Genomic DNA, 27,987 nt, shown 5'->3' with positions numbered 1-27,987 from the left:
GTCCCCGGCGGCGGTGGAGTTGGAGCAGTTAGCGCTCGTGGGGCTGTAGCGTCTTCTTGTCGTCTCTCTTGAAGCGCAGGGCTTCTCCCGGTGGCGCTGTGGGTTCGGAGGGTCGGCCGCCAAGCACAGGTGAGGAAACTGCGGGAGGCCGGCAGGGGCTCTTTGTGCGGTCTGAGCCGACCCGGGGACGCGCAGGGTTTGGCTGGTCCTCCATGTCCGTCATCCAGCATCCCAGAGGCTGAGGCCGGAGTAAACGCTTGGCAAAACCGTCGTTCTCCCCCGCCCTGCCTCTGAGTCCTGCCGTGGCTGGATAGCGGAACCAGCATCTCTGCGGGCACAACCTTGGTTGGCCCGGCTGGGACGCTTCTGAGGGTGGGCCCTGCCCAAACCCGGGACTGCTCCGTCTTGTGCTTCCATAGCGTTCCACAGGCCAGCGTCCGGAGGGCCTGCTTTAGCTTTACTCCTCCTCTTCCTCCTCCTCCTCCCGCGGCTTCTGCGCGGAGAGGCGTTGCCCGGGATTTGGGGCTTGGAAAGAGGGATCTTTGTGGGAAGACAGAAGGCGAATTTATCCTCGAGGGAATGACAAGAGGAGAAATTCTGTAGTTCGTGGGGATGATAGACAAGTGTAAGGGGATGCGATGCCTCAAAGAAAAGGAGGTTGAAAAACGTCGTGTTTTATTCTAAAAGCATTTGTAATGTTTCTGAGATGAAATGAGTTAACCCAAAAATGCCTATTTTCGCTAAACCGTGAAATTGCCCTCATTCAGCAGGCTTTCGCAGTATACTAGTCTTAAGATTAAAATCTTCAGGAGTACGTTTATTTATGCATCACTCCTTAAAGCTCTGAATTCCAAGAAAGGCCTTTGGATTCCAGAGAAAAATACTTTAGCAGACAAAACGGATTCCTTGCTCCTCAAACAGGTGACCTGTACCTCGGAGTTAGCGAGCATTGTGTTATGGACTCTGTGAAGCCACAAAATAAGCATGACAAATATTATTGAGAGAAACAACAGGACAGTTTTTTTTTTTTTTTAAAGATTTTATTTATTTATTTGACAGAGATCACAAATAGGCAGAGAGGCAGGCAGAGAGAGAGGAAGGGAAGCAGGCTCCCTGGTGAGCAGAGAGCCTGATGCGGGGCTCGATCCCAGGACCCCGGGATCATGACCTGAGCCGAAGGCAGAGGCTTTAACCCACTGAGCCACCCAGGCGCCCCCAGGACAGTTTTTATATTAAAACAAGCATGGCTGTGGGGCGGCTGGCTGGCTCAGTCGGTAAAGCATGCAACTCTTGATTTCTGAATTGTAGGTTTGAGCCCCACATTGGGCGAAGAGATTACTTTAAAAAAGAAAAAAAAAAAAAGCATGTCTGTATTATGGAGTAGAAATGAAAGTTTGTCTCAGGTGTTTTGTTTTTTTTTTTTTTATTCATATGAAACTGTCATGAAGTTTCAAAATAAAAAGAGGAGACTGGTTGGGGGGCATGGATTTCTGTTCATTATCTGTTCCGTTAAGTATACTAAATGGAAAAGTTTGTGAGGCACAAGAATCTAGCTTTGTTTCCTTAATAAACCATACCTAGAATGAGGGTCATTGGAGCCCAAAGCTGTTTGTGATAATTTATGGTATATTTTAACCTATAGTACTGCTGTGAACTTGAAAGTGTTTTCTGTGCTGAATAAGTACTCGTAACTAACATTTGATATCCAGCTGACCAAACTGAAAATTTAGCCCTTGACATAACCTAGAAGTAACCAGAAAGGAGGGTTAAAATTTCTTCAGTTGTGTTAACATTTAATCCCAACTTCACATGAAAATCCAGATTTCTGGGTCTTTGAGAAAAATGAGAAGATTTGGTAATAAAAGGTCCCTACTACATAGCAACCAGTTGGCTGAAAGTGTGTGGCTTCAGAATGGCATGCTGTCAAGTTTGCCAGAGTTCCTCACCACTTTTTATTGCATCATTTGACTTGATCAACTCAGGTACACTACCAGTCTGAATGATGAATTTATTTTCATTTGCGGCCCCAGTTTTTGCAGTATGGTTTCTTTTAAATTTTCTTGCACACTCATAGATGTGTATCAGCTTTGACTTCATTTAGAAAGGATTAAGCTGCAAAACCTGTTTGACCTCTTGGGATAAAAACATTTTCCAAATAACAAATGATCAAGAGACTTTGGAAAGATACTCAGATGTGTACATTCAAAGAAAAACAGGAACCCAAGAAAGAGTATTAGTACTCTTAAAAGATAACTATAAATGTTCTAATGAACACAAAGCAGAAAGAAGTGCTGTTACATATTGTGTATTAATTACTGGCATTCACTGGTTTTTGCATTCAATATTAAGAGAGAAGTGGGCATTGTATAAAATGGCCACAACCAATTTCACATCGTGGCCATACCTTTAAAAATTCTGTCATCTATTTAATTCTTCCCTAAATTTTAATTTACTGAAGTTTAAAACAACTTTAGCTCTATTAAAGTCTTTGGAGTAGTGTGCTTTAAGAGCACTGGATAGGACAGGCCAACAACCCAAAGAATTAACTATCTTTTTTTGTAGTTGCTGTTAATCTGGATTTACAACACTTGATTATTCAGGAGTGGATTAATTGATGACCAGGCTCTGACCTCATTCACTGCCCAAACTGCCTTCTAAATCAGACAGTGGAGCTTAAGCTTTGAAGAGGGAGATGATGGGAGTTGGGGAAAGGGAAAATTAAAGTCCTGTATATGTCTGTGTGTATCTCACGTTGCTTTCTAAAGACAAATATACAGGGTTAAGGGGCGCCTGGGTGGCTCAGTCTTGGGTGACTACCCTCAGCTCGGGTCATGATCCTGAGGTCCTGGGATTGAGCCCCGCATCCCGCTCCCTGCTCAGTGGGAAACTTGCTTCTCCCCCTCTCCCACTCCCGTGCTTGTGTTTCCTCTCTCACTGTCTCCCGCTGTCAATTAAATATATAAAATCTTTAAAAAAAAAAAAAAAAAAGCACAGGGTTAAATATCATTTGAATGTCTATTTATTTATATAACTTACCAGGTATATTTTAATATAGTCAGTTTTTAGTTTTCATTATTTTTAATGACAGATTTTTGAGAATTCCTATGTCATGAAATTCGCTATTTTAGAGTATGCCCTGCAGTGACTTTTAGTATACTCACAGACTTGTGTTGATGTAGGCAGACTGGGTCCATGGATCTAGAAGGAGTCCTACAGGACCAGCCAAGAGGGTGTTTGGCTTTACAAAGGATAGAAATCAAACACCATCTGAGAGGAAGTGAGAGTAGAGTTTATTGAAGATATATAGAGAGGACAGATAGAGACATAGTATCTGAGAGACTTCAAAAGGAAAGGAGAGTGAGTCTGTTTTGCTTGGAGGGTGGGGTTTTTATTGAGGATTGCGATCTGGTGTGCATGTCTTCTTAGGCATCCAGAAACTGGTCAAAACAAGGATGAGGACTCAGGTGTCCTCCTTAAGTCACTTACGCCAGAAGGCTTGGTGTCAGGGTATCTACAGCCTGGTCTGCAAAATGTACATGACAAGCTTGCCCTGTCACTCCTATAAGTTGTGCTGGAATACTCCAAAGAAATCATTAACTCCTGGACCCTTACAAGAAGGGGAGAGGCATACATAAGTATAAGGCACACATGTGTAAGGTCGGGGTACAGGTCCTGGCAAGATTAGAAGCCAAAAAAGGAACAGAAAAGCAGTCCTTCATGGAGTCCCTTCAGTTTCCCTATCTCGGTGTAACCATCACGACTGTCTAATTTCAGAACATCTTCACCACCCCCAAAAAGAAACCCCTTACCACTTTGGAGAACAGTCTGGTAGTTCTTCAAAAGGTCAAATATAAAGTTACCATATGATGCATCATTTTACATTACCACTAGCAATGTATGAGGGTTCTAATCTCTCTAGATCCTTACCTAACACTTAACTATTGTCATTTTCATTGTAGCCATCCTAGTGATTGTTAGGTGGTGTCTCATTTCAGTTTTGATTTGCATTTCCCTGATGAGTGATATAACTTTTGGGGTTCAGGAGCAGTCAAGAAAAAATTCTTGAGATGTCTTCAGTGCAGAAAGGGTGGTTTTATTAAACCATAGGAACAAGACCCGTTGGCAGAAAGAACTGCTCTAGAGTTTTGAGGAGTGGCTGATTATATACTTTCAAATTGGGAAGGTGTTAGGGATAGCATTAGTCTCCAAGGAATTTGAAAGCAAAGTTTCCAGGACTTTGAGGGGCTAGCTGTTAGGAAAAGGTCATTTACTACTGTCTAATAAAACCTTAGTTATGAGACTCAGAAGTATATCAGGAGACCCTATGCTTGGGATGATTGCTAACATATATTTGGGGGTAGGGGGATACAGAAAGGAAATTTTCCAAAGGATTGTGATAGGATCCTGGAGGTTGGGCTAGGTATTAACATTGAGCAGCTACCTATGCTCCTTGATAAAGTTCACTCTGCCTGTCCCAAGTACTTGTCAATGGGCTGCCAAGGAAATGTAATTTTTCTATATTTCTTTCTCCTTTATTCTCCACATCAGTGAGTACTGATTTTCAGCATCTTTTTATATATTTACTGGCCATTTGTATATCTTTGAAGAAGTGCCTGCTCAGATGCTTTGTCTATTTTTTAATTGGGTTATTATCTTATTATTGAATTATGAGTTTTTTATGTATTCTAGATATCAATTCCTTATGGTATGATTTGCAAGTATTTTCTCCCATTCCATGGGATCTCTTTTCACATTCTTGGTGGTATCGTTTGAAACACAAGCTTTAAATTTTGATGAAGTTCAGTTTATCTTTTTTTTTCTTTTGTCACTTTTGCCTTTGCTGTCTCTTTGAGATCAGTTCTCTGACCCAAACTCTGTCCTGCAGTTTGGTTCAGTTCCACAGTTAGCTTCAGATCCCACAAGTTAAAGGGTAAGATCCCCAACAAGACTACCCTTACTTCAGGCACCAGTACAAATAGGTCCCTAGTCTCTGCAACCAACTACAAATTCAGGTCTTCCCGCAACCCCTCAGGGTCGATAATTCACTGGAATGACTCACATAACTCACTAAAAGCACTATCCTTATGATTATAGTTTTAATACAAAGAATATGACTCAGGAACCGCCAAACAAAGTCAAATATAGTCCAAAGTCTAGAGGCAGGAGAGGGAATACCCTTCGTGTGGAATCCTGGCAATTCATACTCCCAGGACATCAATTTGTTAACCAGTTAGGAAGCGCTACTGAACTTTGATGTTCAGAGTTTGTATAAGGGATTTTATTACAAGGCATGATTATGATTCGTTGACTTTGTGGTTGAGCCCAATCTTGGGCCCTAACACCCCTCCTGGGAGTTTGACCTGGCCCAAAATTCCAACTCTTTAATCAAATGCTGAGTCTTTCCGGTGACCAGCCCCCATCCTGAAGCCCAGAGTGAATCACCATATTAGCATAACAAAGACTCCTATCAATCTGGAAATTCCAAGGATTTTTGAAGCCCTGCCAAGAAACCGGCACAAAAACTAGATACTCTTTTATTATACCACTGTCTTACCACCCAGCCAATTTTAAAGTTAATTTATGTATCAGCACTGAGGGACAAGGAGAGTAGCTTAGAACTACTGCCATTCTGCTTTTCATATTTCACTTTACAAATTTGATTCTGGTAAATTTGCACAGACAAGTAAAGGGGCCATTCATGTGATCTGTCCCACTGTTTTAAGTTGCATCCTGGAAAGAATAGTCACAGAAGCATGTGAATAGCTGAGAATTTTTTCCTGCAAAAATGCTGAAAGGGTAGGTCTTAGTGGTTGTCATTAACATATGCAAGGGTAAGATTCCTTTGATGAGGCAATGAGTTAGTAACTACATTTCTTATAACAGAGATTACAAGGATTACATTTAGGGATAGCTCTTAAGCATCTACCCTTGATTTAAAAGTTCATTTTTCTTCTTGCTCAACAAAAGATAGCTTGAATACCTAATATTAAATATATTAGAAAAACTTACAAAGAGATACTGTTCTGCTCAGAAGACGTTTTTACTCTGGACTCATTACTTCCTCTGTAACTTTTTCATGTTTTATTTTTCTTGATTGTGTATCCACTACCTGCATATAGTACATTTTTTCCTGATTACAGAATTTATCTTAAAGGCTTCAATTACATTATTAATTCCACACATTGAGTCTTCTTTTTTTTTATATTTTATTTATTTATTTGACAGAGATCACAAGTACGCAGAGAGGCAGGCAGAGAGAGGAAGAAGCAGGCTCCCCGCGGAGCAGAGAGCCCAATGTGGGGGGCTGGATCCAAGGACGCTGGGATCGTGACCTGAGCTGAAGGCAGAGGCTTTAACCCACTGAGCCACCCAGGCACCCCGAGTCTTATTTTCAAAATAAATGGGTTACAAGGAAGAAAAACCAATCATACATGATTCTTAGATGGTTCAGAAAATCACTTTAATACTGCTTAGTTATCCTCAAGTATGTATTACTGAAGTGGTGTTCTAGGTTCAGAGAAGGGATACAAAACTAAACCAGATACCTGCTCTTAAGGGAACTAGTATTAGCTAGACACATACTCACAAAAAATAATAACAAGGGAAAGAATTTGGAGGGGAGGGAATTTTGAGATTTGGATTGGGATATTTAAATCACACCTCTTGGGTTTTGGTCAGGAAAACTGTTGTATTAGCATAACCTGATATTAAGTATTATTTCAGTATTATTCTTCTAACAAATATACCTAATAAGCAGGAATAGCCAGGTTAAAGTACCAACTAAGGGTATTTTTGTAAAAGCTTAGAGATGAAGCTAGCAATCCCAAATGCAGTAAAAAGGTCAAAATAATAGAAAATTTTCTACTGGAATTAGCAATTAAGTAGTCCGTCTTTGAGAAGCATGTTATTCTCAAAGTTTTTTTTATTAAAAGGCAGATAAAAAACCATATTGAAAAGGGTAAGAATAAATAGCAGAAGCATCATCTGTTGCACGAGGACTTTCTACCTATACTGCACTGGGTAGCTATAAATCAGTCCCTAATGACTAATATAATATGATCATTACACTTTAACACCTGAGGTCTAGGCCTGCCCTAACATTGACTACTTTACACCAGAGCTTTATTTGAAATATGTTGCTGATTATTTCCAACCCGATTCAAATCATCCCTCCCCTCCTCAGTCACATTCAAAATGTGAAGCTCTGCATTCTCCCATGCATTTATACCCACACCATTCTCATTCTGAGACCCAACCTCATTGCTCCCTTGCATACCACACTACCCACATTGGGAACTTCCTTAATTTCCTTACTTTCTTTTCTCAAACCCCTCTTCACCCTTACTGAAGGAGGGATCTCTTTTGCTGTCAGTAGGCCAGTCTCAACCTGGATGCTCTAAAGCTCATTCTGTTCCACCTTTAGTGATCTCATTCCCTCAGTTCTATCCTTTCTCTGCTGCCTTCCAGTCTCCAGTTTGAATCATTCAACCTCAGCCTCAGTGTCCTCTCATCTAGAAAGATAAAAAGATTTTTCTTTGTGTTCTCATCTTCTCTGTTACCATCCCTTTCTGCAAAAGAGTAGTCCACCTGTGAAGTCTCCCTCATTGCATACTCCTGATCTCACCATAATCAGGCTCTTTCTTGCAGAACTCTACTACAGTTGCCCTTCCTCATCACTACTGTTTGCTAAATCCAGTGGTCATTTTCCCAAATTATTTTACTTAATCTCTGAGCATTTGACATTGCCAGCCCTGACTCCTTGAAATCCTTTTCCCTATGGTCCATGATACTGCTGTTCTGCTATGCACCCCTTTTTCTCTCTCTTTGAAGGGCCTCTTCTCCCTAGCTCTTTTTTTTTTTTTTTTAAGATTTTATTTATTTATTTTTGAGAAAGAAGGAGAGAACAGGAGCAGCAGGGAAGAAGAAGCAGACTCTGCTGAGCAGGGAGCAGGATGTGGCACTCCATCCCAGGACCCCGAGATCATGATCTGAGCTGAAGGCAGACATCCAACCAACTGAGCCACCCAGGCGCCCCTTTCCCTAGCTCTGAGTTATTAATATTCACCAGGATTCCATCTTAAGGCTTACCTACAATATATAAATATGTTCAAACTTGTATCATCCTCAAAACAAAATTTCTTTTACCTTGTGTTGCTCTTTAAGCTACTGCCTTACCTGTCATTTCTTTATAGCTATGCCAGTATACTTAGTTCTTTTTCTAAAATGTAAAGACAGCAAGATTTCAGAAATCCCTTTCTGGAACACATTCCCCCAAGGTTAATATACCAGTTTCTCAGTTTGTCTTCTCTGCACAAGTCTTCTTGTATTACTGAGGCAGCATTTCATTCTCCTCTGCTGACTCACAGTACTTTTTTATTAGAGTGTTTATATACAGTTTGCTTTTTATATGTATATATTTCTACCTCACCAACAGAATATGGTTTTTCTTTTTTCTTTTTTTTTTTTTTTAAGATTTTATTTATTTATTTGACTGAGATCACAACCAGGCAGAGGCAAGCAGAGAGAGAGGAAGGGAAGCAGGCGCCCCACTGGCTCAATTCTAGGACCCTGGGATCATAATCATGACCTGGGCCAAAGGCAGATGCTCTATTTAACCCACTGAGCCATCTAAAACCATATTCTAGATGAAAAACCAGAATATGGCTTTTCTAAGGGCAAGAAAAACCGGGGGGGGGGGGTACTTTTAAAAAAAATCATTTTAATTGAACAGGAATCTCTTTAATGTCTTACACATAATATGCAGTAAATGCTGGTTAAGTTTTTGTTGTTGTTTGTATTGTTTTGTTTGTCATGGGGAGAAGCCTAGTGCAGTGCACTTTAATGGTATAGCCAGGAGACTTGGGGCACCTGGATAAGCAGTTCTACTGTAGTAAGAGTAGCAGTGGACTGATAAAGTAGTGGACAGTTGTGGTTGCTCCATTAGGACGATAAAAAGGGACATTGCTGTCGTGCAGCTAGTTCTAGTAGCTTTAGCAATAATGGAAGGAAGAAAGTACAGGTAATTACAGATCACATAAGCTATAAATGAGCATAGTTTATAGGATTTTAATCAGTTATGATGCTCTCAACCATGCTCTCAAACTTATAAAAGGCTTAAACAATAATTAGGATACATTTGTGATATATTATGAAACTTGTAACTGAGGCACTGCCAGGTAGCTCAGTGATACCAGAAACCCAGATTCTTTTCTAAAATTTTTTTTCAGTTCTACCATCCTTGTAAATTAGTGTGTTTTCTTAAACTGACTTCCCCATTGCTCTAGCCCACCACTCCAAGCATCACTTATAAATGAATGTCTGAAGGTAGAAAGGGAGCATTCCTTTTTAAGAGCCTAAGCCCACTTTTAAGAGTGAAGAAAACCTCAGAAGTATTCTCTGTAGACTTAATCATGTCATGGTAGCCAGTTTTATGCCCTTACCTGTACGTGTCACATGGACAAACACATTCATCCCTTAGGACTGGAGAAATGGCTAGCATCCCTTGAAGGAGTTTACTGCCTGGGAAAAGGGGGAGGGAAGGAATGGATGTTGCATACACTACCAAAACTGTGTACACAGTTATTCTGAGAGTAAAGGAAGAAAGATCTTTTTAGCCTCAGCTACCACAGCTGCCCTCCCTACCCCTTTTATTCTCTTTCTAAGGCCTCCAGACCGGATGCTGAACTGCGTGCTTAGTCTCTGAAGCAAGGAACTATACCTCAAAAATGTAACCTAGTTGTTGCTTCTGGTTATCATGCTACCACTTGATGGTAGCATTTAAAAAATACTCTTTAAGTTAAAAGATTGTGTAACAGGGCCACCTGGGTGGCTCAGTCCATTAGGCATCTGACTTCAGCTCAGACTCAGATCTCCGAGTCCTGAGATCCAGCCCTGAGTGGCAGGCTCCACGCTCAGTGGGGAGACCTCCTCTCCCTCTGTCCCTCTCCCCTGTGAATGCAAGGGGGTGGGGTGGGGAGGGCGCTAGTTCTCTCTCTCAAATACATAAATAAATAAATCTTTCTTAAAAATCAAAGGTTTTGTAGCAGATTTCAAAAAGCATAGATTAATGTTTTCGGAAATAAACATGTCTTCCTTTTTATAATTTTACTGTTCTTTCTAGCTATAATAACATTTTGCTTTTTTGCTTTTTATAGGTTTCCTAAAAGAAAAATGGAGGAATCAGTCAACCAAATGCAACCACTGAATGAGAAACAGATAACCAATTCTGAAGATGGATATGTATGGCAAGTTACTGATATGAATCGACTACACCGGTTCTTATGTTTTGGTTCTGAAGGTGGGACTTACTATATCAAAGAACAGAAGTTGGGCCTTGAAAATGCTGAAGCTTTAATTAGACTGATTGAAGATGGAAGAGGATGTGAAGTGATCCAGGAGATAAAGTCATTTAGTCAAGAAGGCAGAACCGCAAAGCAAGAGCCTATGCTCTTTGCACTTGCCATTTGTTCTCAGTGTTCCGACATAAGCACAAAACAAGCAGCATTTAAAGCTGTTTCTGAAGTTTGTCGCATTCCTACACACCTCTTTACTTTTATCCAGTTTAAGAAAGATCTGAAGGAAAGCATGAAATGTGGCATGTGGGGTCGTGCCCTCCGGAAGGCTATCGCAGACTGGTACAATGAAAAGGGGGGCATGGCCCTTGCTCTGGCAGTTACAAAGTATAAACAAAGAAATGGCTGGTCTCACAAAGATCTGTTAAGACTGTCACATCTTAAACCTTCCAGTGAAGGTAAGTATAAGATCTTTGAGTTGGGGGAGGTTGCAGATATCTGGTAAACAACAAATTTTTATTTGACATAAGATAAGTGTGTAATATCTTCTATAAATAGCCATTCAGTCTCAAAACACATTGGTTGACTAATTCAGATGCGTAATGCCAACCTGGAATTAAAACCCTACCACAGACAATCCAGAAATTACTATTCAAGAATCAAATGACAGATTTACAGATTTAATATTCTAAATCTCAGAATGTCACTGTGCTAACTAGAATGTTGACCCAAGTGAAAGGCTTATGAAAGCAGTATGGACATGGTTAAAGTTGTAGTAAGCAAACAGCTCCTAGCCAGTAGGTGGCAGATAGATAGCCAGGCTACAGTGCTGTAGTCCCTTACTATTTTTTTCCCTCCCTGTCTTCCTAGGATATATGTTCCATGGAACCTAAAGGCTACCAGAAATAGTGCTGAACTTAACAATTCAGGATGTTAATTGTCTCCAAGCAGTCAGCCAGGCCAGGGAACATGGTAACTTGGGGCAGTTTTTCTGTGTCTGCGGGAAGACTTTTGAGAAGTTAGTTGGATGCATGATAATTACTCAGTCCTTCTTAGAAGGGAAATAAGAAAAACATTTGGGCAAGAATAATGTAAAATATGAACTTCCACAACATTTCTAAAATTTGCTCTTTTTTAATACCAGAAGTGAAACTTGAAAAGACAGCTCCTCATTAATTTCTAATTTATCCATTTTATTATGAATGGACTTTTTCAAATGAAATTTAAACAGTGAATTTTTGCAAATATTTATATAAACCCATTTGTATTTTGTTTTTTTATTAGAAATTATATGTTTGTTTTAAAATAGCTGGATAATACATAAAAATATAATGCATAAAGTAGGAGTCCTGCCCTTCAGAAGAAATCACTGTGTGTTGTATATTACTCCTAAACATACACTGTGGTTTTTTGGGTTTTTTTTTAAAGATTTTATTTATTTGATATAGACACAGTGAGAAAGGGAGTAAAAGCAGAGGGAGTGGGAGAGGGAGAAGCAGGCTCCCCACTGAGCAGGGAGCCCAATGCAGGGCTCAATTCCAGGACGCTGGGATCATGACCTGAGCCAAAGGCAGACGCTTAACGACTGAGCCACCCAGGCACCTCCATACACTGTTTTATTCTTAAATTTTTATATACCTTCTTTGTTTCAGTTAAAAGCATATTGATAATTTCTGCAAGTCAGTAGAAATAGTTGCTTATATACCATTGTATAAATATACTATAATTTATTTAGCTAGTCTCTTACTGATCACAGTAAAATAGTTTCTGGTTTCTTAATTTATTACAAAAATACTACAGTGAAAAAACTTGTATAATGTAAATATTTATATAATGAGTAAACCCACAAAGAATATTTAGAAGTGGCCGGTTTCCCCACATTAAACAATGACTGTTACTAGTGGTTTTTTTTTAAATCTCTGCCAATAGAATAGGTGAAAAATTATCTTACTGAATTTGTGGGCAAAAGTTCATCTTCTCATATACTGCTGATTATTTTAATTTTTTGTGGTGTATATTATATCTTTGTCCTTTTTTCCATTGAGTTGCTATTCTTAATATTGATTGTCACCATTCATTCATTCAACAAATATTTATTGAGCACCAAATGGATGGGCACTGTTCTAAGAACCTAGGACACATAGGAATTTATAGCTTCATATTATATAGATCTCATGCACTTTCCCTCTTTTTTTCTTTTGTCTTTCAATTTTTTTGATGGGGGTTTCTGGCATATCGAAGTTTGGAATTCTAATGTAATGAAACTTGCCTGTTTTTCTTCATAGATTTTTATTTTATGTTAGGTTTAGAATGGCCTTTGCCAACCTAAGGTCATAAAAATATTTACCTGTAGTTTTTTCCCTAACATATTCATGCTTTTAATTTTTTTATTTTTAACCAACTGAGCCACCCAGGCGCCCCTTTAATTTTTCTTTTATTTTTAAATCTTTAATTCAGTATAAGAAGAATGTAGGGATCCAGCTTTGTCTACTGAGATACCACATGGTGGTGTGTACCTAAGTGCTAGTTCTAGTTGGAAAAACTAGTTTCTGAATTTGTGCAAATAGTTCTGGGTTTTGAATTCTTGGTCTATAAAATGAATTAGTAGATGTTCCCTAAACTTACTCCCACAGACAGTATTCCTTAATTCTAAATTTTTTTGAGAGAAAAACTCCTATTTAACATCTTTTCATAATAGCAAGTATGTTCAGGCATAAGAGATTCCTAGGCTTCTCAACGTGAAAAGAATTCAGAAAAAATTCCGAGCTTCCAGAAACGTAATAATTTTTTTAGAGATTTTACTTATTTGACAGAGGGAGATATATAGCAAGAGAGGGAACACAAGCAGGTTGAGTGGAAGAGGAAGAAGCAGGCTTCCCGCTGAGCAGGGAGCTCAATGCGATGCAGGGCTGCAAGGCTCCATCTCGAAGGACCCTGGGATCATGACGGGAGCCTAAGGCAGACACTTAACAACTGAGCCACCCAGGCACCCCCAAATAAGTAATATTTTTTTTTTTTAAGATTTTATTTATTTATTTGACAGACAGAGATCACAAGTAGGCAGAGAGGCAGGCAGAGAGAGAGGAAGGGAAGCAGGCTCCCTGCTGAGCAGAGAGCCTGACTCGGGACTCGATCCCAGGACCCTGGGATCATGACCTGAGCTGAAGGCAGCGGCTTAACCCACTGAGCCACCCAGGCGCCCCAAATAAGTAATATTTTAATATCTTAACTGAAACATGTATTTGAAACAGATAAAACACGTCAAAATGTAATTTAATTAATCAGGTATTTATTGTATACTTACTGTGTAGCCAACATAGAACTTGAGTAGAATAAAAATAATAATAAGCCTGCCTTTAAGGAAGTTATATTTTATTTGGGAAAGACAAAATAGAAGACATGCTCACATATGAAATATTTAGTAATTTAAAACAATACAAGATTTTGTACTAAAATCTGGATGTTTACAAGAGTTACAGTACTTTAGAAGTCCCTACATACTAGTATTGACTTTTCATCAAATCATCCAGAGTCCAAAGATAACACATAGGCTCAGTCTGCCTTAAAGATGGATTTTATTGGCCTGCACAATATTTAGGGAAAAAAATGAATTCTTTGCTAAAGTCATTTAAAAAAATCAGAAGACATCAAATAAAAATACCTATTCTGGCTTCTTTTGAAAGTACTTTTTTTGGCACCACTAAGTCAAAACTTCACTAAAACATTAGTAGGTCATACTCTAGTTCGTTCTATCATCTTAACCATTCTCTATTATATGACCTGTTCCATTTATTTATTTTACCAACATTTACCCCATAGACCTTTTTAAGTTTGATAACTCAAAAATCTTCTTCCCTATTTAACAGAATTGAAAACTAAGGCCTACATTGGTCACACAGCCATTTATTGGCAAAGTGTAGGCTAGAACCTCATCCTCAGTGCCATCCTCAGTGCCCCAATCCCAAGCTCTTAACAGTTATTAAAAGGAATTACAAAAGAGATGAACACCTTATTTTCCTTTTTTTAATTTGGCCTGTAATACTTTCTCATTTATTTAAAAAAGTATTTAAATGACTTACCTAACTGTCCACTTCCACTTACCTCTGCTACTTGTAAATGCATATTTACTTAGTAGCAGAAAGGGGCAAGTGAATAGGAGATTATTTGAGACAGATCTGTACTTTGTGAATCATTCTGAGATTGTGGACCTGAGAGATAGGTATTGTCTACCAAAGTTCCTAATGCTGGTGTCTCAAAAAGGAAAAAAGCTCTATAACAAAATGACTTAGAATATAGGAGGTTTTTCTCCAGAGCCTCATATTAATACAGTTGTGATGGAATAAGCAAAATCATTTGACTCCATCGGCTTAAGTGTGTTTGTTTTATCACAGAAGGCCCCCTCCCAGTGTAAAGAGCTTAGCTCCTCTGTATCTAGTTATTTCATTCTCGGTAAACATGTTCTGTTTTTCACCTAGAAATTCTCATGCCATTTCAATTCTTTATTTTCTTAAAGGACTTGCTATTGTGACCAAATATATTACAAAGGGCTGGAAAGAAGTCCATGAATTGTATAAAGAAAAAGCACTTTCTGTGGAGACTGAAAAATTATTAAAGTATCTGGAGGCTGTAGAAAAAGTTAAACGCACAAAAGATGAACTGGAAGTCATTCATCTAATAGAAGAGCATAGATTAGTTAGGGAACATCTTCTAACAAATCATTTAAAGTCTAAAGAGGTAAGTAAAGTATATTATAGCTCGTGATTAAACAAGTAATTTGTGGCATATATTATGTATTAAAGTTTATGATGTGATACGTATAAAAGTAATTTATAATACGTAATTTATAAGATGGGTAACAGTAAATCCACTTTTTTTTTTTAAGATTTTATTTATTTATTTGACAGACAGAAATCACAAGTAGGCAGAGAGGCAGGCAGAGGGGGGGGGGAAGCAGACTCCCCGCTGAGCAGAGAGCCTGATTCGGGGCTCGATCCCAGGACCCTGAGATCATGACCTGAGCTGAAGGCAGAGGCTTTAACCCACTGAGCCACCCAGGCGCCCCAGTATATCCACTTTTTTAACAAAAAATGTAAAATATATCTTGGGCGCCTGGGTGGCGCAGTCAGTTAAGCGACTGCCTTCAGCTGAGGTCATGATCCCATGGTTCTGGGATCGAGCTCTGCATCGGGCTCCCCGCTCAGCGGAGAGCCTGCTTCTCCTTCTTTTTGCCTACTTATACTCTCTGTGTCAAATAAATAAAACCTTTTAAAAAAAAATGTAAAATATGTCTTGAAAATAGTATTTATGTAAAATACTTAATACAATGCCCAGATGTAGTTGGCATTCCGGTAAGTGTTGTATCTGCTTCATAAAGGCTGGTTAATTTGCCTGCTAATTAAAAATAAATAAATAAAATTCTTCTGTATAGTTCCTTCTTAAAATAGACTTTACTTTCTTACTCTAGTAAAGAGAAGTTAATTTGATAAGCCTTTGACCAGTGTGCAAATCTTTTTATTTAGGAAATACTTGGAACCCCAAAAGAAAGGCTTAAAGAATATGTTAGTAATATTGATACCATGATTATACTGATTCATGTGCCCTTAATCTTTTATATTTCTGCCTGTGTCACTTCAATAGGTATGGAAGGCTTTGTTACAAGAAATGCCTCTTACTGCATTACTAAGGAATCTAGGAAAGATGACGGCTAATTCAGTGCTTGAACCAGGAAATTCAGAAGTAGCTTTAGTATGTGAAAAACTGTGTAATGAAAAACTGTTAAAAAAGGTAAGCACTGGGGCACCGAGGTAGCTCAGTTGATTGAGCATCTGCCTTTGGCTCAGGTCATGATCCAGGGGTCCTCAGATTCCCCTGCTCAGAGGGAAGCCTGCTTCTCCCTTCCCTCTGCCCCTACCTCCTGCTGTTAAACACACACACACACACACACACACACACACACACACACACATGCTCCCTCTCTCCAAATAAATAAATAAAATATTAAGAAAAGGAAAGAAAAAAGTAAACATTACCTTTGTTAGCTACTACTAATTGAAAAACTCAACTTCTAAATTTTGGAAATATAGCCAGTGCAGTTTCAGATGTTCTGAGACTTTTATCATACCAGATTTTATTTAACTCTGAAATCTAAGTAAGTCCTCGTTTTTGTTTTTTCCTTATGAAATATCTTTATTAGCTACAGTAACAAAACTTAAGACACATAATGACTATCTTTCATTTGAATTTTGCATTTACTTTCTGTCTCTGTCTTGTTTCTAGGCTCGTATACATCCATTTCATGTTTTAATTGCATCAGAAACTTATAAAACAGGTCATGGACTCAGAGGAAAACTAAAGTGGCGCCCTGATGAGGAAATTTTGAAAGCTCTAGATGCCGCTTTTTACAAAACATTTAAGGTAATGGTTTGATTTCTGATTTATAACAAATGATCCAGTTGGGACTTGATATATTTTATAAAAACCCATTTTAAAGATGATACTAATAGGTTAACCATTTTTATTAGATATTCATTTATTTTTCCACAGTTTGTGTAAATGTGGATATATAATTAACATTATAAGTTTATGAATAAAGATTTTCTCCTTACCTTTGGACAGTATCCAATCATCTTACAAAATCATTTTGTTAAGTTTTAAAATACCAAATTTAAGATTTTTTTATTCCTGTAGAGTCCTTTGACTTGGTCGCCTGTCATTCTTTTAATAAACAGTGGATCTCTGTCTTGGTGGGAAGTGAATTTTTTTTTTTTTAAGACTAAAAATCCTACATCAGAGTTATAAGTTAAAGTTCTTGATTTTAAAATTTTCTTCTTACTCCACAAAATAGTAGTAACTAAATTCATCAAATGAAAGCGATTATACAAATGAGATTTATCTTCAGTATACAAAAATCAATCAATGTAATACATCACGTTAATAGAATGAAAGGACAGTTACACAATCTCAATGCAGAAAAAGTATTTAATAAAATTCAGTACCGTATTATGATTTAAAAAAAAGAAAAACAGTAAACTAGGAATAAAAATGAACTTCCTCAGCATGATAAAGGCCATATATAAAAAACCCACAGCTATCATTATACTCAAAGGTGAAAGACTGAAATCTTTTCCACTGAGATCTAGAACAAGACAAAAATAACAACTTTTCCACTTCAATTCTACAGAGTCCTGGAAGTTCTAGCAGTTAGGCAAGAAAAATAAATAAAAGATATCCAGATTGGAAAGGAAGAAAAATTATCTCTGTTCTCAGATGACATGATCTTATAAGGAGAAAAGCCTACAGAATCCACGGAGAGCTTAGAGCCAACAAACAAATTCAGCAAAGTTGCAGGATATAAAACTAATAGGCAAAAATCATTAGTATTTCTCTACACTAGCAATGAACAATCCAAAGGCCTTAGCCTTTGTTTAGCCTTAAGAAAACATTTCCACTTACATTAATATAAAAAAAAAAAATAAGACTTAGGAATAAACTGTGAAGGTGTACAAGATTCATAAACTAGAAGCTATAAAAAACATTGCTGCAAGAAGTAGAAGACGTAAATGGGTGGGAAACATAGGAAGACATGTTAAGGTGACAGTACTACCCAAAGCAATCTACACATTAAGTGCAGTGCCTATGGCATGTTTTGCAGAAATAGAAAAACCTACTGTAAAATTTATGTGGACTTTCAAGAGACCCCCCCCCCCGCCCCCACACACAAACCCCCGCCACCGCTGCCCAGTAACATAGCGAATCTTGAAAAAGAGAACAAGGTTGGCAGATTCACACTTCCAAACTTAGTACAAAGGTACGGTAATCACAACCATGTGGTACTGGCATAAAAGCAATTACATAAACCAATGGAGTAGAATGTAGAGGCTAGAAATGAACTCTCACATGTGTGATCAATTGATTTTTTGACAAAAGTGTCAAAACTGTCCAATGCAGGAAAAGTTAGTTTTCAAAAAAATGGTGCTAGGGAAACTGGATAACCACATGCAAAAGAACAAAGTTGCCCCTTTAAATTACACCACATACGAAAATTAAAGTGGAAGGGCACCTGGGTGGCTCAGTGGGTTAAAGCCTCTGCCTTCAGCTCAGGTCATGATCCCACGGTCCTGGGATCGAGCCCCGCATCGGGATCTCTGCTCTGCAGGGAGCCTGCTTCCCCCTCTCTCTGTCTCCACTACCTGCTTGTGATCTCTGTCTCTGTCAAATAAATAAATAAAATATTAAAAAAAAAAAAAGTGGATCAGTGACCTATATTTAAGAGCTGAAAACTATGAAACTCTTAGAAGAAAACATAGAATAAAAGTTTCATGACATTAGATTTGGCACATATGACACCAGAGCACAGGCAATAAAAGGAAAAGTAAATGAATTGGACTTCATCAAAATTTAATAAACCTTTTGTGCATCAAAGACTCTCATCAAGAGAGTGAAAAGATAACCTATAGAGTAGGAGAAAATATTTGTAGATTATATGTTTGATAACTTTTTAATGTTTAGAATATAAAGAAGTGCTATAATTCCACAATAAAAATTTTAAAAAACCCAATTCAAGAATGGGTAAAGTACTTGAATAAGACATTTCTCCAAAGAAGATAGCCAGATAGCCAATTAGCAGGTGAAAAAATGTTCAACACCATTAATCATCAGGGAAATGCAAATCATTGGTTCTTATCAAAAAAGCAGAAATAACAAGGCTTTGGGAGGATAGGAGAAACTGCATCCCTAGTGCATTGCTGATAAGAGTATAAACTGGTATAGGCCTATGGAAAACAGTTTGGTTGTTCCTCAGAAAGTTAAACATACCATTACCATGCCATCCAGCATTTCTACCACCTATGTATATACCCAAAATAATTGAAAACAGAATCAAATGTACCTATAGGTGAGTGTTCATAAGAACACTCTTCACAATAGCTAAAAGGTAGAAACAACCCAAGTGTTCATCAGGAGATGAATGGATAAACAAAATACAGTATATACATACAGGGGAGTATTCAGCCTTTACAGCCTATTACAAAGAAATGCATTTTGAAACATGCTACAACGTGAACCTTGAAAACATTATGCTAAGTGAAATAAGCCAGACGCTAAAGGACAGGTATTATATGATCCCATTTATATGAGGTATCTGGAATGGGCAAATTCATAAAAAAGAAGTAAAACACATAACAAGGGGCTAAAGATGGATAGGAATAGAGAGTTACTAATGGGTACATAGTTTCTGTTTGGGTTGATGAAAAGGTTCTGGAAATGGATAGTGGTAGTTACATACCATTGTAAATGTACTTAATGCCATGGAATTATACCCTTAAAAATGATTTAAAAGCAATTTTATGTTTATATTTTACCACAAAAAACTTTGCTAAAAATTCTCAGTTTACTTTCTGAGGAATGATTTCTTAAAAAAAAAAAAAAAAAAAACAGGAATATGGTAACTTCTTTAAATAAAATTACTAAGTAGGCTATCTTGTTTTGTTTTTCCCTCTAGTAAAAGCTTAAGCATTTTCAAGTACTTGTCAATTAGTTGGTAAATCAAAAACCAGGTCTGTTAAGTGAAAGATGAGTAAGTACGATTTTTAGAAATCTAATTGTAATTTCTGTGATTGCTTTTAATGATCATTTTGGTTTGTTTTTTGTTTTGTTTTGTTTTGTTTTGTTTTTTTAGACAGTGGAGCCAACTGGAAAGCGTTTCTTACTGGCTATTGACGTTAGTACTTCTATGAACCAAAGAGTTTTGGGTAGTGTACTCAATGCTAGCACAGTTGCTGCAACAATGTGCATGGTAAGAACACCTAAGATAATTTTAGAATTTTTGCCACCCTAAAAAACATTTAATGTGGGGCAAAACTATAAAGTTAGATATGATCAAGGATTATGTTTTCACCTGTTTTTGTCATTTTGCTATATAAGGAGAGTTTTAAGCCTGGGTAGCTCTGTTAAGTATTCAACTCCCGATTTTGGCTCAGGTCACTATCTCAGGGTTGAGAGATTGAGACTGCCTTGGGGTCCACACTGGGCATAGAGCCTGCTTAAGATTGTCTCTTTCCCTCTGTCCTTCCCCACTCATGTGCATGCTCTTTCTCTCTCTCACAAAAAAGAAAGAGGGGCACCTGGGTGGTTCAGTGGGTTAAAGCCTCTGCCTTCGGCTTGGGTCGTGGTCCCAGGGTCTTGGGATCAAGCCCCGAGTTGGGCTCTCTGCTCAGCAGGGAGCCTGCTTCCTCCTCTCTCTCTGCCTGCTTCTCTGCCTACTTGTGATCTCCCTCTGTCAAATAAATAAATAAAATCTTTAAAAAAAAAAAAAAAAGGAAAGAAAGAAAAAGCAAAGTTTTAAGTATATTGTAAGTATATTTATAAAGAATAACAAATTTTTAATTTTACCGAATATTAAATATTAATGTATTATTGAGAAAGTATATAATGCTTTGAGAACTTATTAATAAATACAGAAGTTAAAAGATCAGGAGCTAATAATAATAGTCAGACTTTGGTTCTAGCCTGTCACTTCTCTTCTGTGACTTTATTCTATATTTAATAAAATGAGAAGCACATATGCACATATTACAAGAACCAGTTGCTTTGTAATAGTTTGTGAAAGTACTTTGAAAGCTATACTGTTACTATGTAGTACCAATACCAAAACAAAAAAGTTTAGAAATAAATATCTTTTAAAGATTTTATTTATTTGAGAGAGAGAAAGAGCATGCGAGTAGGAGGGAGAGGGAGAGGGAGAAGCAGACTTCCCACTGAGCAGGGAGCCCGATCAGGGCTCCAAACCAGGATCCCCAGATCATGACCTGAGCCAAAGGCAGATGCTTAACTAACTGAGCCACCAGGCACTCCCAAATTAAATATCTTCTAAAGATGAAGTTTTATGAACTTTAAGATACTGTATTTATTTCACCCATATGCTGAAAATTACTACTTGAACTTTTCAGGTTGTCACACGAACAGAAAGAGAGTGTTATGTAGTTGCTTTTTCAGATGAAATGGTACCATGTCCAGTGACTACGGATATGACATTACAACAGGTTTTAATGACCATGAATCAGGTAAGGAACTGTTTTATTAAGTTTACTTAACGTGTTGTATAATAATCTTAATTGATGTTATGTCTGATATTAATGTTTATGAGAATAAATAGTTTTATCTCAATTTTCCCATAAGCACAAAATAATAAATATATATACATGCTTTGAGAAGGTCTATGTTTTAGCCGTAAGCAAAATGATAATGTAAAAAAATTTTTAAGTATTTAATTATTTCAAACATCTGAGTATGGAAACTAGGACACTTATTATCAGTCATGTTTTTGTTCTGAGTTAGATCCCAGCAGGTGGAACTGATTGCTCTCTTCCAATGATCTGGGCTCAAAAGACAAACACAGCTGCTGATGTCTTCATTGTCTTCACTGATAATGAGACTTTTGCTGGAAGTGTCCATCCTGCTGTTGCTCTCAGAGAGTATCGAAAGGTAAAATTCTAATATTATTTCTCACCCCAAGTAACACTCCGTACTCAAATATTCACTATATTTTTCCAAAAAATACTGAAGATAGTTCTGTATCTTTGTATAGGGATACAAAGCCAGTTCAACACTACTTGAAATAAGAAATATTGGCTATCCATATATAATTTATTTCAGCTAGTCCCAAATTCTATACATTACTAAAATATTCTCTGCAAACTGTTTTTGGCAATAATAAAAATATTTTACCTTAGCTATACATTTTTAATAATTCATTGTGCTCCTTGAAAAATTAAAGTATCATTTATGGATTTTGTTAAAGGACTACATAAAATTAAAGCAAAGGTATCATCTGTGTTTTAAGTTTCATGGCTACTTCTGTGTTCTAATCAGTGCTCTCCAATTGGGCTCTCAAATCATGGAAATGTTCTTTAGCTACAGTACCCAGTGTGGTAACCACTAGTCACATATGGCTGGCAAGCACTTGAATTGTGGCTAGTGTGATGAGAAGAACTAGAACTTGATGAGGAGTGCTATTTCTCAAATTGGGGTTTTCCTATCTGCAGCCTTAGCCTGGGACCTTGCTAGAAATGCAAATTCCTAGACCCCATGGGAGACCTGCTGACTCAGAAACTGGAGAGTGGGATTGTGTTTTAACAAACCCTCCTGGGGATTCTAATGTATGTTTAAGTTTGAGAGAAAGGGAGAGAATAGAATTTGTAGTCAAGACAGGCTGGGATCTGAGTCTTGGGTCTTTCCCTTTTACTAACTGCAGACCTAAGCAAATTATTTAACTGATGTATGTCATAGTATTTATTTTTTTTTATTTTTTTATTTTTTTTAAGATTTTATTTATTTATTTGACAGATAGAGATCACAGGTAGGCAGAGAGGCAGGCAGAGAGAGAGAGGAGGAAGCAGGCTCCCTGCTGGGCAGAGAGCCCGATGTGGGGCTCCATCCCAGGACCCCGGGACCATGACCTGAGCCGAAGACAGAGCCACTGAGCCACCCAGGCGCCCTGTATGTCATAGTATTTAATAGCACTACTTACCTTTTAGAGTTATTATAACAGTTGCATTAGATAAGTTAAAGAGTTCATTATGGTATCTGACATATTGTATACTCAATGATTATTGGTTTTTCTCCAAAATTCAGTTATTTTAACCTTAAATCATAGCTGTAAAACAAGTTCTGACATGTGACATGCATGTATCATATATAACAAAACCATAGACCGAAAGTTGAGAATTGCAGGGAAATATTTCTTTATATATACCCACTCACACTGCCCCAGTGTTTGATATATTGGTAAAAATATCTGATGTCCCCAAATGTCCTGACAGTTTTCATAAGTTGAAAGCCTCTTGGCTGCCTAAGAATGCACTCTATGGCCCATAAACAGAGAAGCGGGAATTTCAGGCAGGCTGTTAACACAATTTTATTTTCTGTTCTAAAGATCAGAGTCTGACCTTGATAGATTAACAGATTTTATGGAGAGAAGAAAAAAATTGACTTCAGAATGAAAAATTGTGATAGCCTTGGAAGTGTTTTAATTTTGGAGGTTATTTGCTTTTGCTTTACATAAATTTTTTAAATATGTATTTTGATCTTTTCCTACAGAAAATGGACATTCCAGCTAAATTGATTGTTTGTGGAATGACATCAAATGGTTTTACCATTGCAGACCCAGATGATAGAGGCATGTTGGATATGTGTGGCTTTGATACTGGAGCCTTAGATGTAATTCGGAATTTCACATTAGATGTGATTTAACCATAAGCACCAGCATGATATCAGAGGTCCGTTGCCATCAGTGATCTCGCTAAAAATATGTAGCTACTTCCCAGCTAATCTTAATCCAATGAAAGATGATGATAGTATAGTATGTGCATAATGGAAAATGTTTACCTTGCCAAAAAAGAAAAGAAAAAAAAAAAAAAAGATGAGTCCAAAGTTCTGTCTGCTAAACTAGCTCTTGGGAAATAGCTTCAGAATACACTATAGCTCCCTCTTTCTAACAGAGAACTCCTTGTTGATAGACACTGTAAAATAACCAGTTTTGCTATGGTGAATAATCTCATTTGTACTTAAGAGAAGTGAGAGCCAAAAGTAAGTAGTTCTATATCATGTAACTTGTTTGAAAAGTGCTTGAAGTTTTCTTAACTGCATTGGGAAAGGACAGCTGTGACAATGTCCAAATACTCTGAAATGCACTGGACCATGTAACTGTGATGGAATATCAAATTCATCTGTAAATTTTTATACCAAGGGGTTTTAAAAAAAATTGATTAAATTATGAACAGATTTTTACAAATTCCTTGGGAGTTTTCTAAGATGACATAAATAGCAGCTTTCTTACTCAATGAAAAAGATACTTTAAATCTGATATTTTATTTATATTTGTAGGATTATTACATTAACCAGAAAAAGAGTGGAAAACCCCTGAGAAAAGACACTAAAGTTTGTGTCAACTGAGGAAGTCTGTTCGGTTTGCTTTTTGTTTGTTTTGGTGCATTTTACTGCTGTGAGTGGGGGCATGACTTGACAGTTTGTGCTGAAATACAACAACATAGCCATGTGTAGCCACACTTTTTCTTTTTTTTCATAGTCTTAACAAACGTAAACAACAAACTGTTTTAAGCATTTAACTCCCCCACTCATAAATATGAAAAGTATGATAATTAAAATCTCAACTGTAACCAGATTAGCTTTTTCCTTACTTTAAATATTCTAATTACCTTTAACTATTTTTTTAGTCAGTTGTAAATGGGTTTTAGATATTTCCTAATTGTAAACATGTCAGTGACATATCTCTGTCTATTATTCATTTGTGGCAAGACATTCTTTTTTGATATTTTAAAAAATAATAAAGCAAGCTAGGTCTTTCACATTTGAAAGGCAACTTTTGAGTAACATTACCACTAACCAGTCTGTAAGAACATTTTTTTTTCTATTTTACTTGTTGTGTATATTAAACTTCCTTTTCATTACACTAAAGTGCATTATTTTCTTGAGCAAATGTCCTTCTTTCTGGGGAGGTTTAACATATTGAAATCCCAATATTTTTGCTCATAATTATATTATGGTTGTTTAAGATAACATAAAATTTCAATTTTTTTGTATTCTTTTCCTAATAATTAATGATTTACTGAAGGATTTATAAAGCCCTTCTCATTGTCATATGAAAAGTCAAACTAGTAAATGTAAATTATAACCTTCTGTGTGGTTAGGAGTCAGAGGTTTTGTTTTGAGGGCAAAAGAGGACTTGAATAGCGTTCGAATTTGTGAAGATATTTTCTGTTTCATAAGAAATTTGGGCTCTGGAAGTGACAAGAAAATGCCCCTTTCAAACTCATTAACAGTGCTGGCTCTGCTATGAGCCATTCCTTCAAGGCAACTAGTAGCAATTTGTAAATGTTATGATATTTACCTAAGATTTTTTTGTCAACAAGGTAGTGTGTGTGCACCACCACCCTTGTACATTGCTTCTGATATTCTGTTTTTTGGCCCTCTGTCAAGCATTGGATGTAAGGTATTAGCTACTTTTGATAACATTAAAATATGTTTGGATTGAATTTAAAGTTTAAAGAGCCTAGTAAAATCGTGTAATAGTTTTTTGAAGTTTCTTAGTAAACCCAAGATCTTAAAAATTATAACATGATCCAACTTTTTATTCCTAATAGAAATGTTAACTGGAATATAGCATAAAAGTATATTTCCTTCAGTTATGTACTTCTCCTATAGTGCTTTTAGATGTTCACAAGCCAACCCGTACATCAGAGAAGATTAGATGTGACCGTTTTGAAGATTTACGTACATCTAATTAAATGGATTAGGGTAAGATTTAAGGAAGAAAAAAATCTGAAATTTAAAAGGTGATTTTTAATGTAGGTTAGGGACCCAAGGTCTAAAAGAGTATGGCTTTGGAGTACTGGATCTACCAATCTTGGGCTCTTCATTCCCATTCCAGAATTCATCTCCCCACAGAATGGGAAGACATGGACTCATAAGAGTAGGTGGTGAAATAAAATTATTCAAAACTTTTATCTTTTTAGGTATTGGGAAATAATGTATCTACATGATTGCTTTAGGAGTAGCAAAACAAATTTGTGAACATGTATGCTTTTGTGGTTCATAGTAATCCTCAATTACAATTAATATCTTAACAAACTGTGTTGCTATATATAATATAGCCCTATAGAAAAAATTTTAAAAACTTTACCTCATTATGTTGAAGTGATAAAGAAGTTTTATTTTCTGAATTACTTTTAGGATTATTACTACATTAATATTTAGGGAGATATTGCTTTAAAAACAATTCTAAGAAAAATAAACTTTATTTCCTAGAAAATATGTAAATATTTTCAGGATATAGTTATAATTAGTGAAACAAAGCTAATCTTATACTCTTCCTTATTTGTTGAAACTTCTTGAAAATGCAGTTTATTAACAGTTAACATATTATTTAGTTTAGTCACTGTTTTATGGAAACATTAGTGAGGAAAACACTAGTAAATGGAATTTAGTATTACCCCTCTGGAACCTCTTGCTTTATCTTACTTTGGGGGGTTGTAGACAACCAGTTTTAACCTTTAATTTTGTTATCTTTGAAATGTAACCTATCTTGATGCTGGGATCTTAGAAGAATCAATGATTTAATATCTGTATAAAAGTTTAAATTAGGAGGAGGGCTAGCAATACAAATTATAATTTTTTTAATTAGAAACATTGACGATACATGTTTCAAATGATAAAATGTTTTCAAATAACCATTCAGTAGGCTCAGTAATTCATTAAAACATTCCTATTCAGAGTGGGAAAGTATGGAAGAAAAATGTTTACAGTGAAGGGGTGAGTATTTTTTACTAAAGTCACTATTGTCTGATCAAGAGAAAGTGACACATTCCAAGTTTTAACATCCATTTGGATATACCTAGAAAAACTTATACTTATCTAAATGAAGAAACACTATTAATAAGCATTTGATTAACCTTTTAAATAACAGGTAAATCTATAAATGATTATCATTGTATCAGGATTTGCCCTCATTTTTGGAGATTTTGCAAAAAAGATATAAAATTATTTTGGAAATTTAAGGCAAAATTCCTGAATAAATTGGAGGATCTGAGAGTTAAGTGAAAAAAATTTTAAAAACACATCTAAACAATAATTAAAAAGAAATCATTGTGATCACTTATTGGACTTACCCTAATTTAACCTAAAGATTATATACCCACAGATAAAAATTTCTTAAAAAGTGGTGCCCTTAGAGTAAGTTATCAAAAAGGAAAAATTCTAGACTTACATGCCATAGGTTTGGGGTGATTTGTTAAGGCAATATCCCCTCTAGAGAAATGTTCTATAGCCTCAATATAAATATGCACAGGGAAGAATTAGGAAAAAAGCTATGAATTTAATTATATATACTGTACAGATTTTATTTAGCATTTCCCTATTATTTTCTTCCTAATCTTCCTTGTTGGAAGGTTATACCTCGTTTTTTTGTCTTCTGTTTCTAACCTTACCTCAGTAATAAAATGAATGACAGGAAAATCACCCATATTCAAAGTTGGGATGAATCTCTTTGCAGATTTCAGATCATATTTTTCAAATTAATAATGGGCAGATCTCTTCCAACAATAATTGGATTAATTTTTCTCCCCAAATCAAATTATATTATATACCTTTTGCATTAAATGGTTGCAAAAATTTTGTGGCCTTTAAGTAAGTTTATTCAGCCTTTGTTTGCAATTCTAGATCTACTTTGCTCTTAGAAAAATAACTGAATACTCAAAAAATAGCATATCTCATGTTCATATTTCCATATAAAAACCACTTTCAAATCTTTCATCTACTAAGTACTTAACTGAGCTTATATATACATCATTTGTGGTGTACAAGAGCCTGTCAATAACTTGTATTCACATTTAACATTTTTTTTAATTGGTAAGCTTTTTGCTTTTGAAAAATTATGAAGTTAATTTAAAAATTCTATGGCAATATTTTTTCATGTAGAAATCTAATATAGATAGTTAAGCATGTGTTTGAGTAAATTTATAATAAATAACACATTTTCCTAAACTGTGACAGTTTCAAATTATATTGGAAATTGGTAGAAATATAAACTAGAGAAGTTGCATTGCGAAATTCTATTACTGAAACTAAGGTGATTATTTTCAATGATTATAAATTACATAAATACAATGAAAATACACAAAAG

The 27,987-nt window shown here is 36.4% G+C and overlaps 1 protein-coding gene across 1 annotated transcript; it reads left to right on the top strand.

Moving 5' to 3' along the window:
- Positions 1-6: 6 nt before the first annotated feature.
- Positions 7-27,736, top strand: LOC111151015 (TROVE domain family member 2). Its single transcript, XM_022508714.1, has 9 exons — positions 7-129; positions 10,155-10,750; positions 14,806-15,026; positions 15,930-16,076; positions 16,569-16,706; positions 19,969-20,085; positions 21,239-21,352; positions 21,627-21,773; positions 23,388-27,736. Exons 2-9 carry the CDS (start codon positions 10,171-10,173, stop codon positions 23,538-23,540), a joined length of 1,617 nt encoding a protein of 538 aa, XP_022364422.1. The 5' UTR covers positions 7-129; positions 10,155-10,170; the 3' UTR covers positions 23,541-27,736.
- The last annotated feature ends 251 nt before the right edge of the window (positions 27,737-27,987 follow it).

The sequence above is a fragment of the Enhydra lutris genome, unplaced genomic scaffold (assembly GCF_002288905.1).
Source record: "Enhydra lutris kenyoni isolate GAN:26980312 unplaced genomic scaffold, ASM228890v2 scaffoldscaffold25, whole genome shotgun sequence".
NCBI classification, from domain to species: domain Eukaryota; kingdom Metazoa; phylum Chordata; class Mammalia; order Carnivora; family Mustelidae; genus Enhydra; species Enhydra lutris.
This window is presented reverse-complemented; position numbering and strand designations above follow the sequence as displayed.

Bases quoted from the DNA above. Each gene is read 5' to 3' on its own strand.
- LOC111151015 (XM_022508714.1), top strand. From the start codon at position 10,171: ATGGAGGAATCAGTCAACCAAATGCAACCACTGAATGAGAAACAGATA. The intron at 10,751-14,805 runs GTAAGTATAAGA...ATTTTCTTAAAG, and splicing joins TCTTAAACCTTCCAGTGAAG to GACTTGCTATTGTGACCAAA. The intron at 16,707-19,968 runs GTAATGGTTTGA...TTGTTTTTTTAG, and splicing joins CTTTTTACAAAACATTTAAG to ACAGTGGAGCCAACTGGAAA.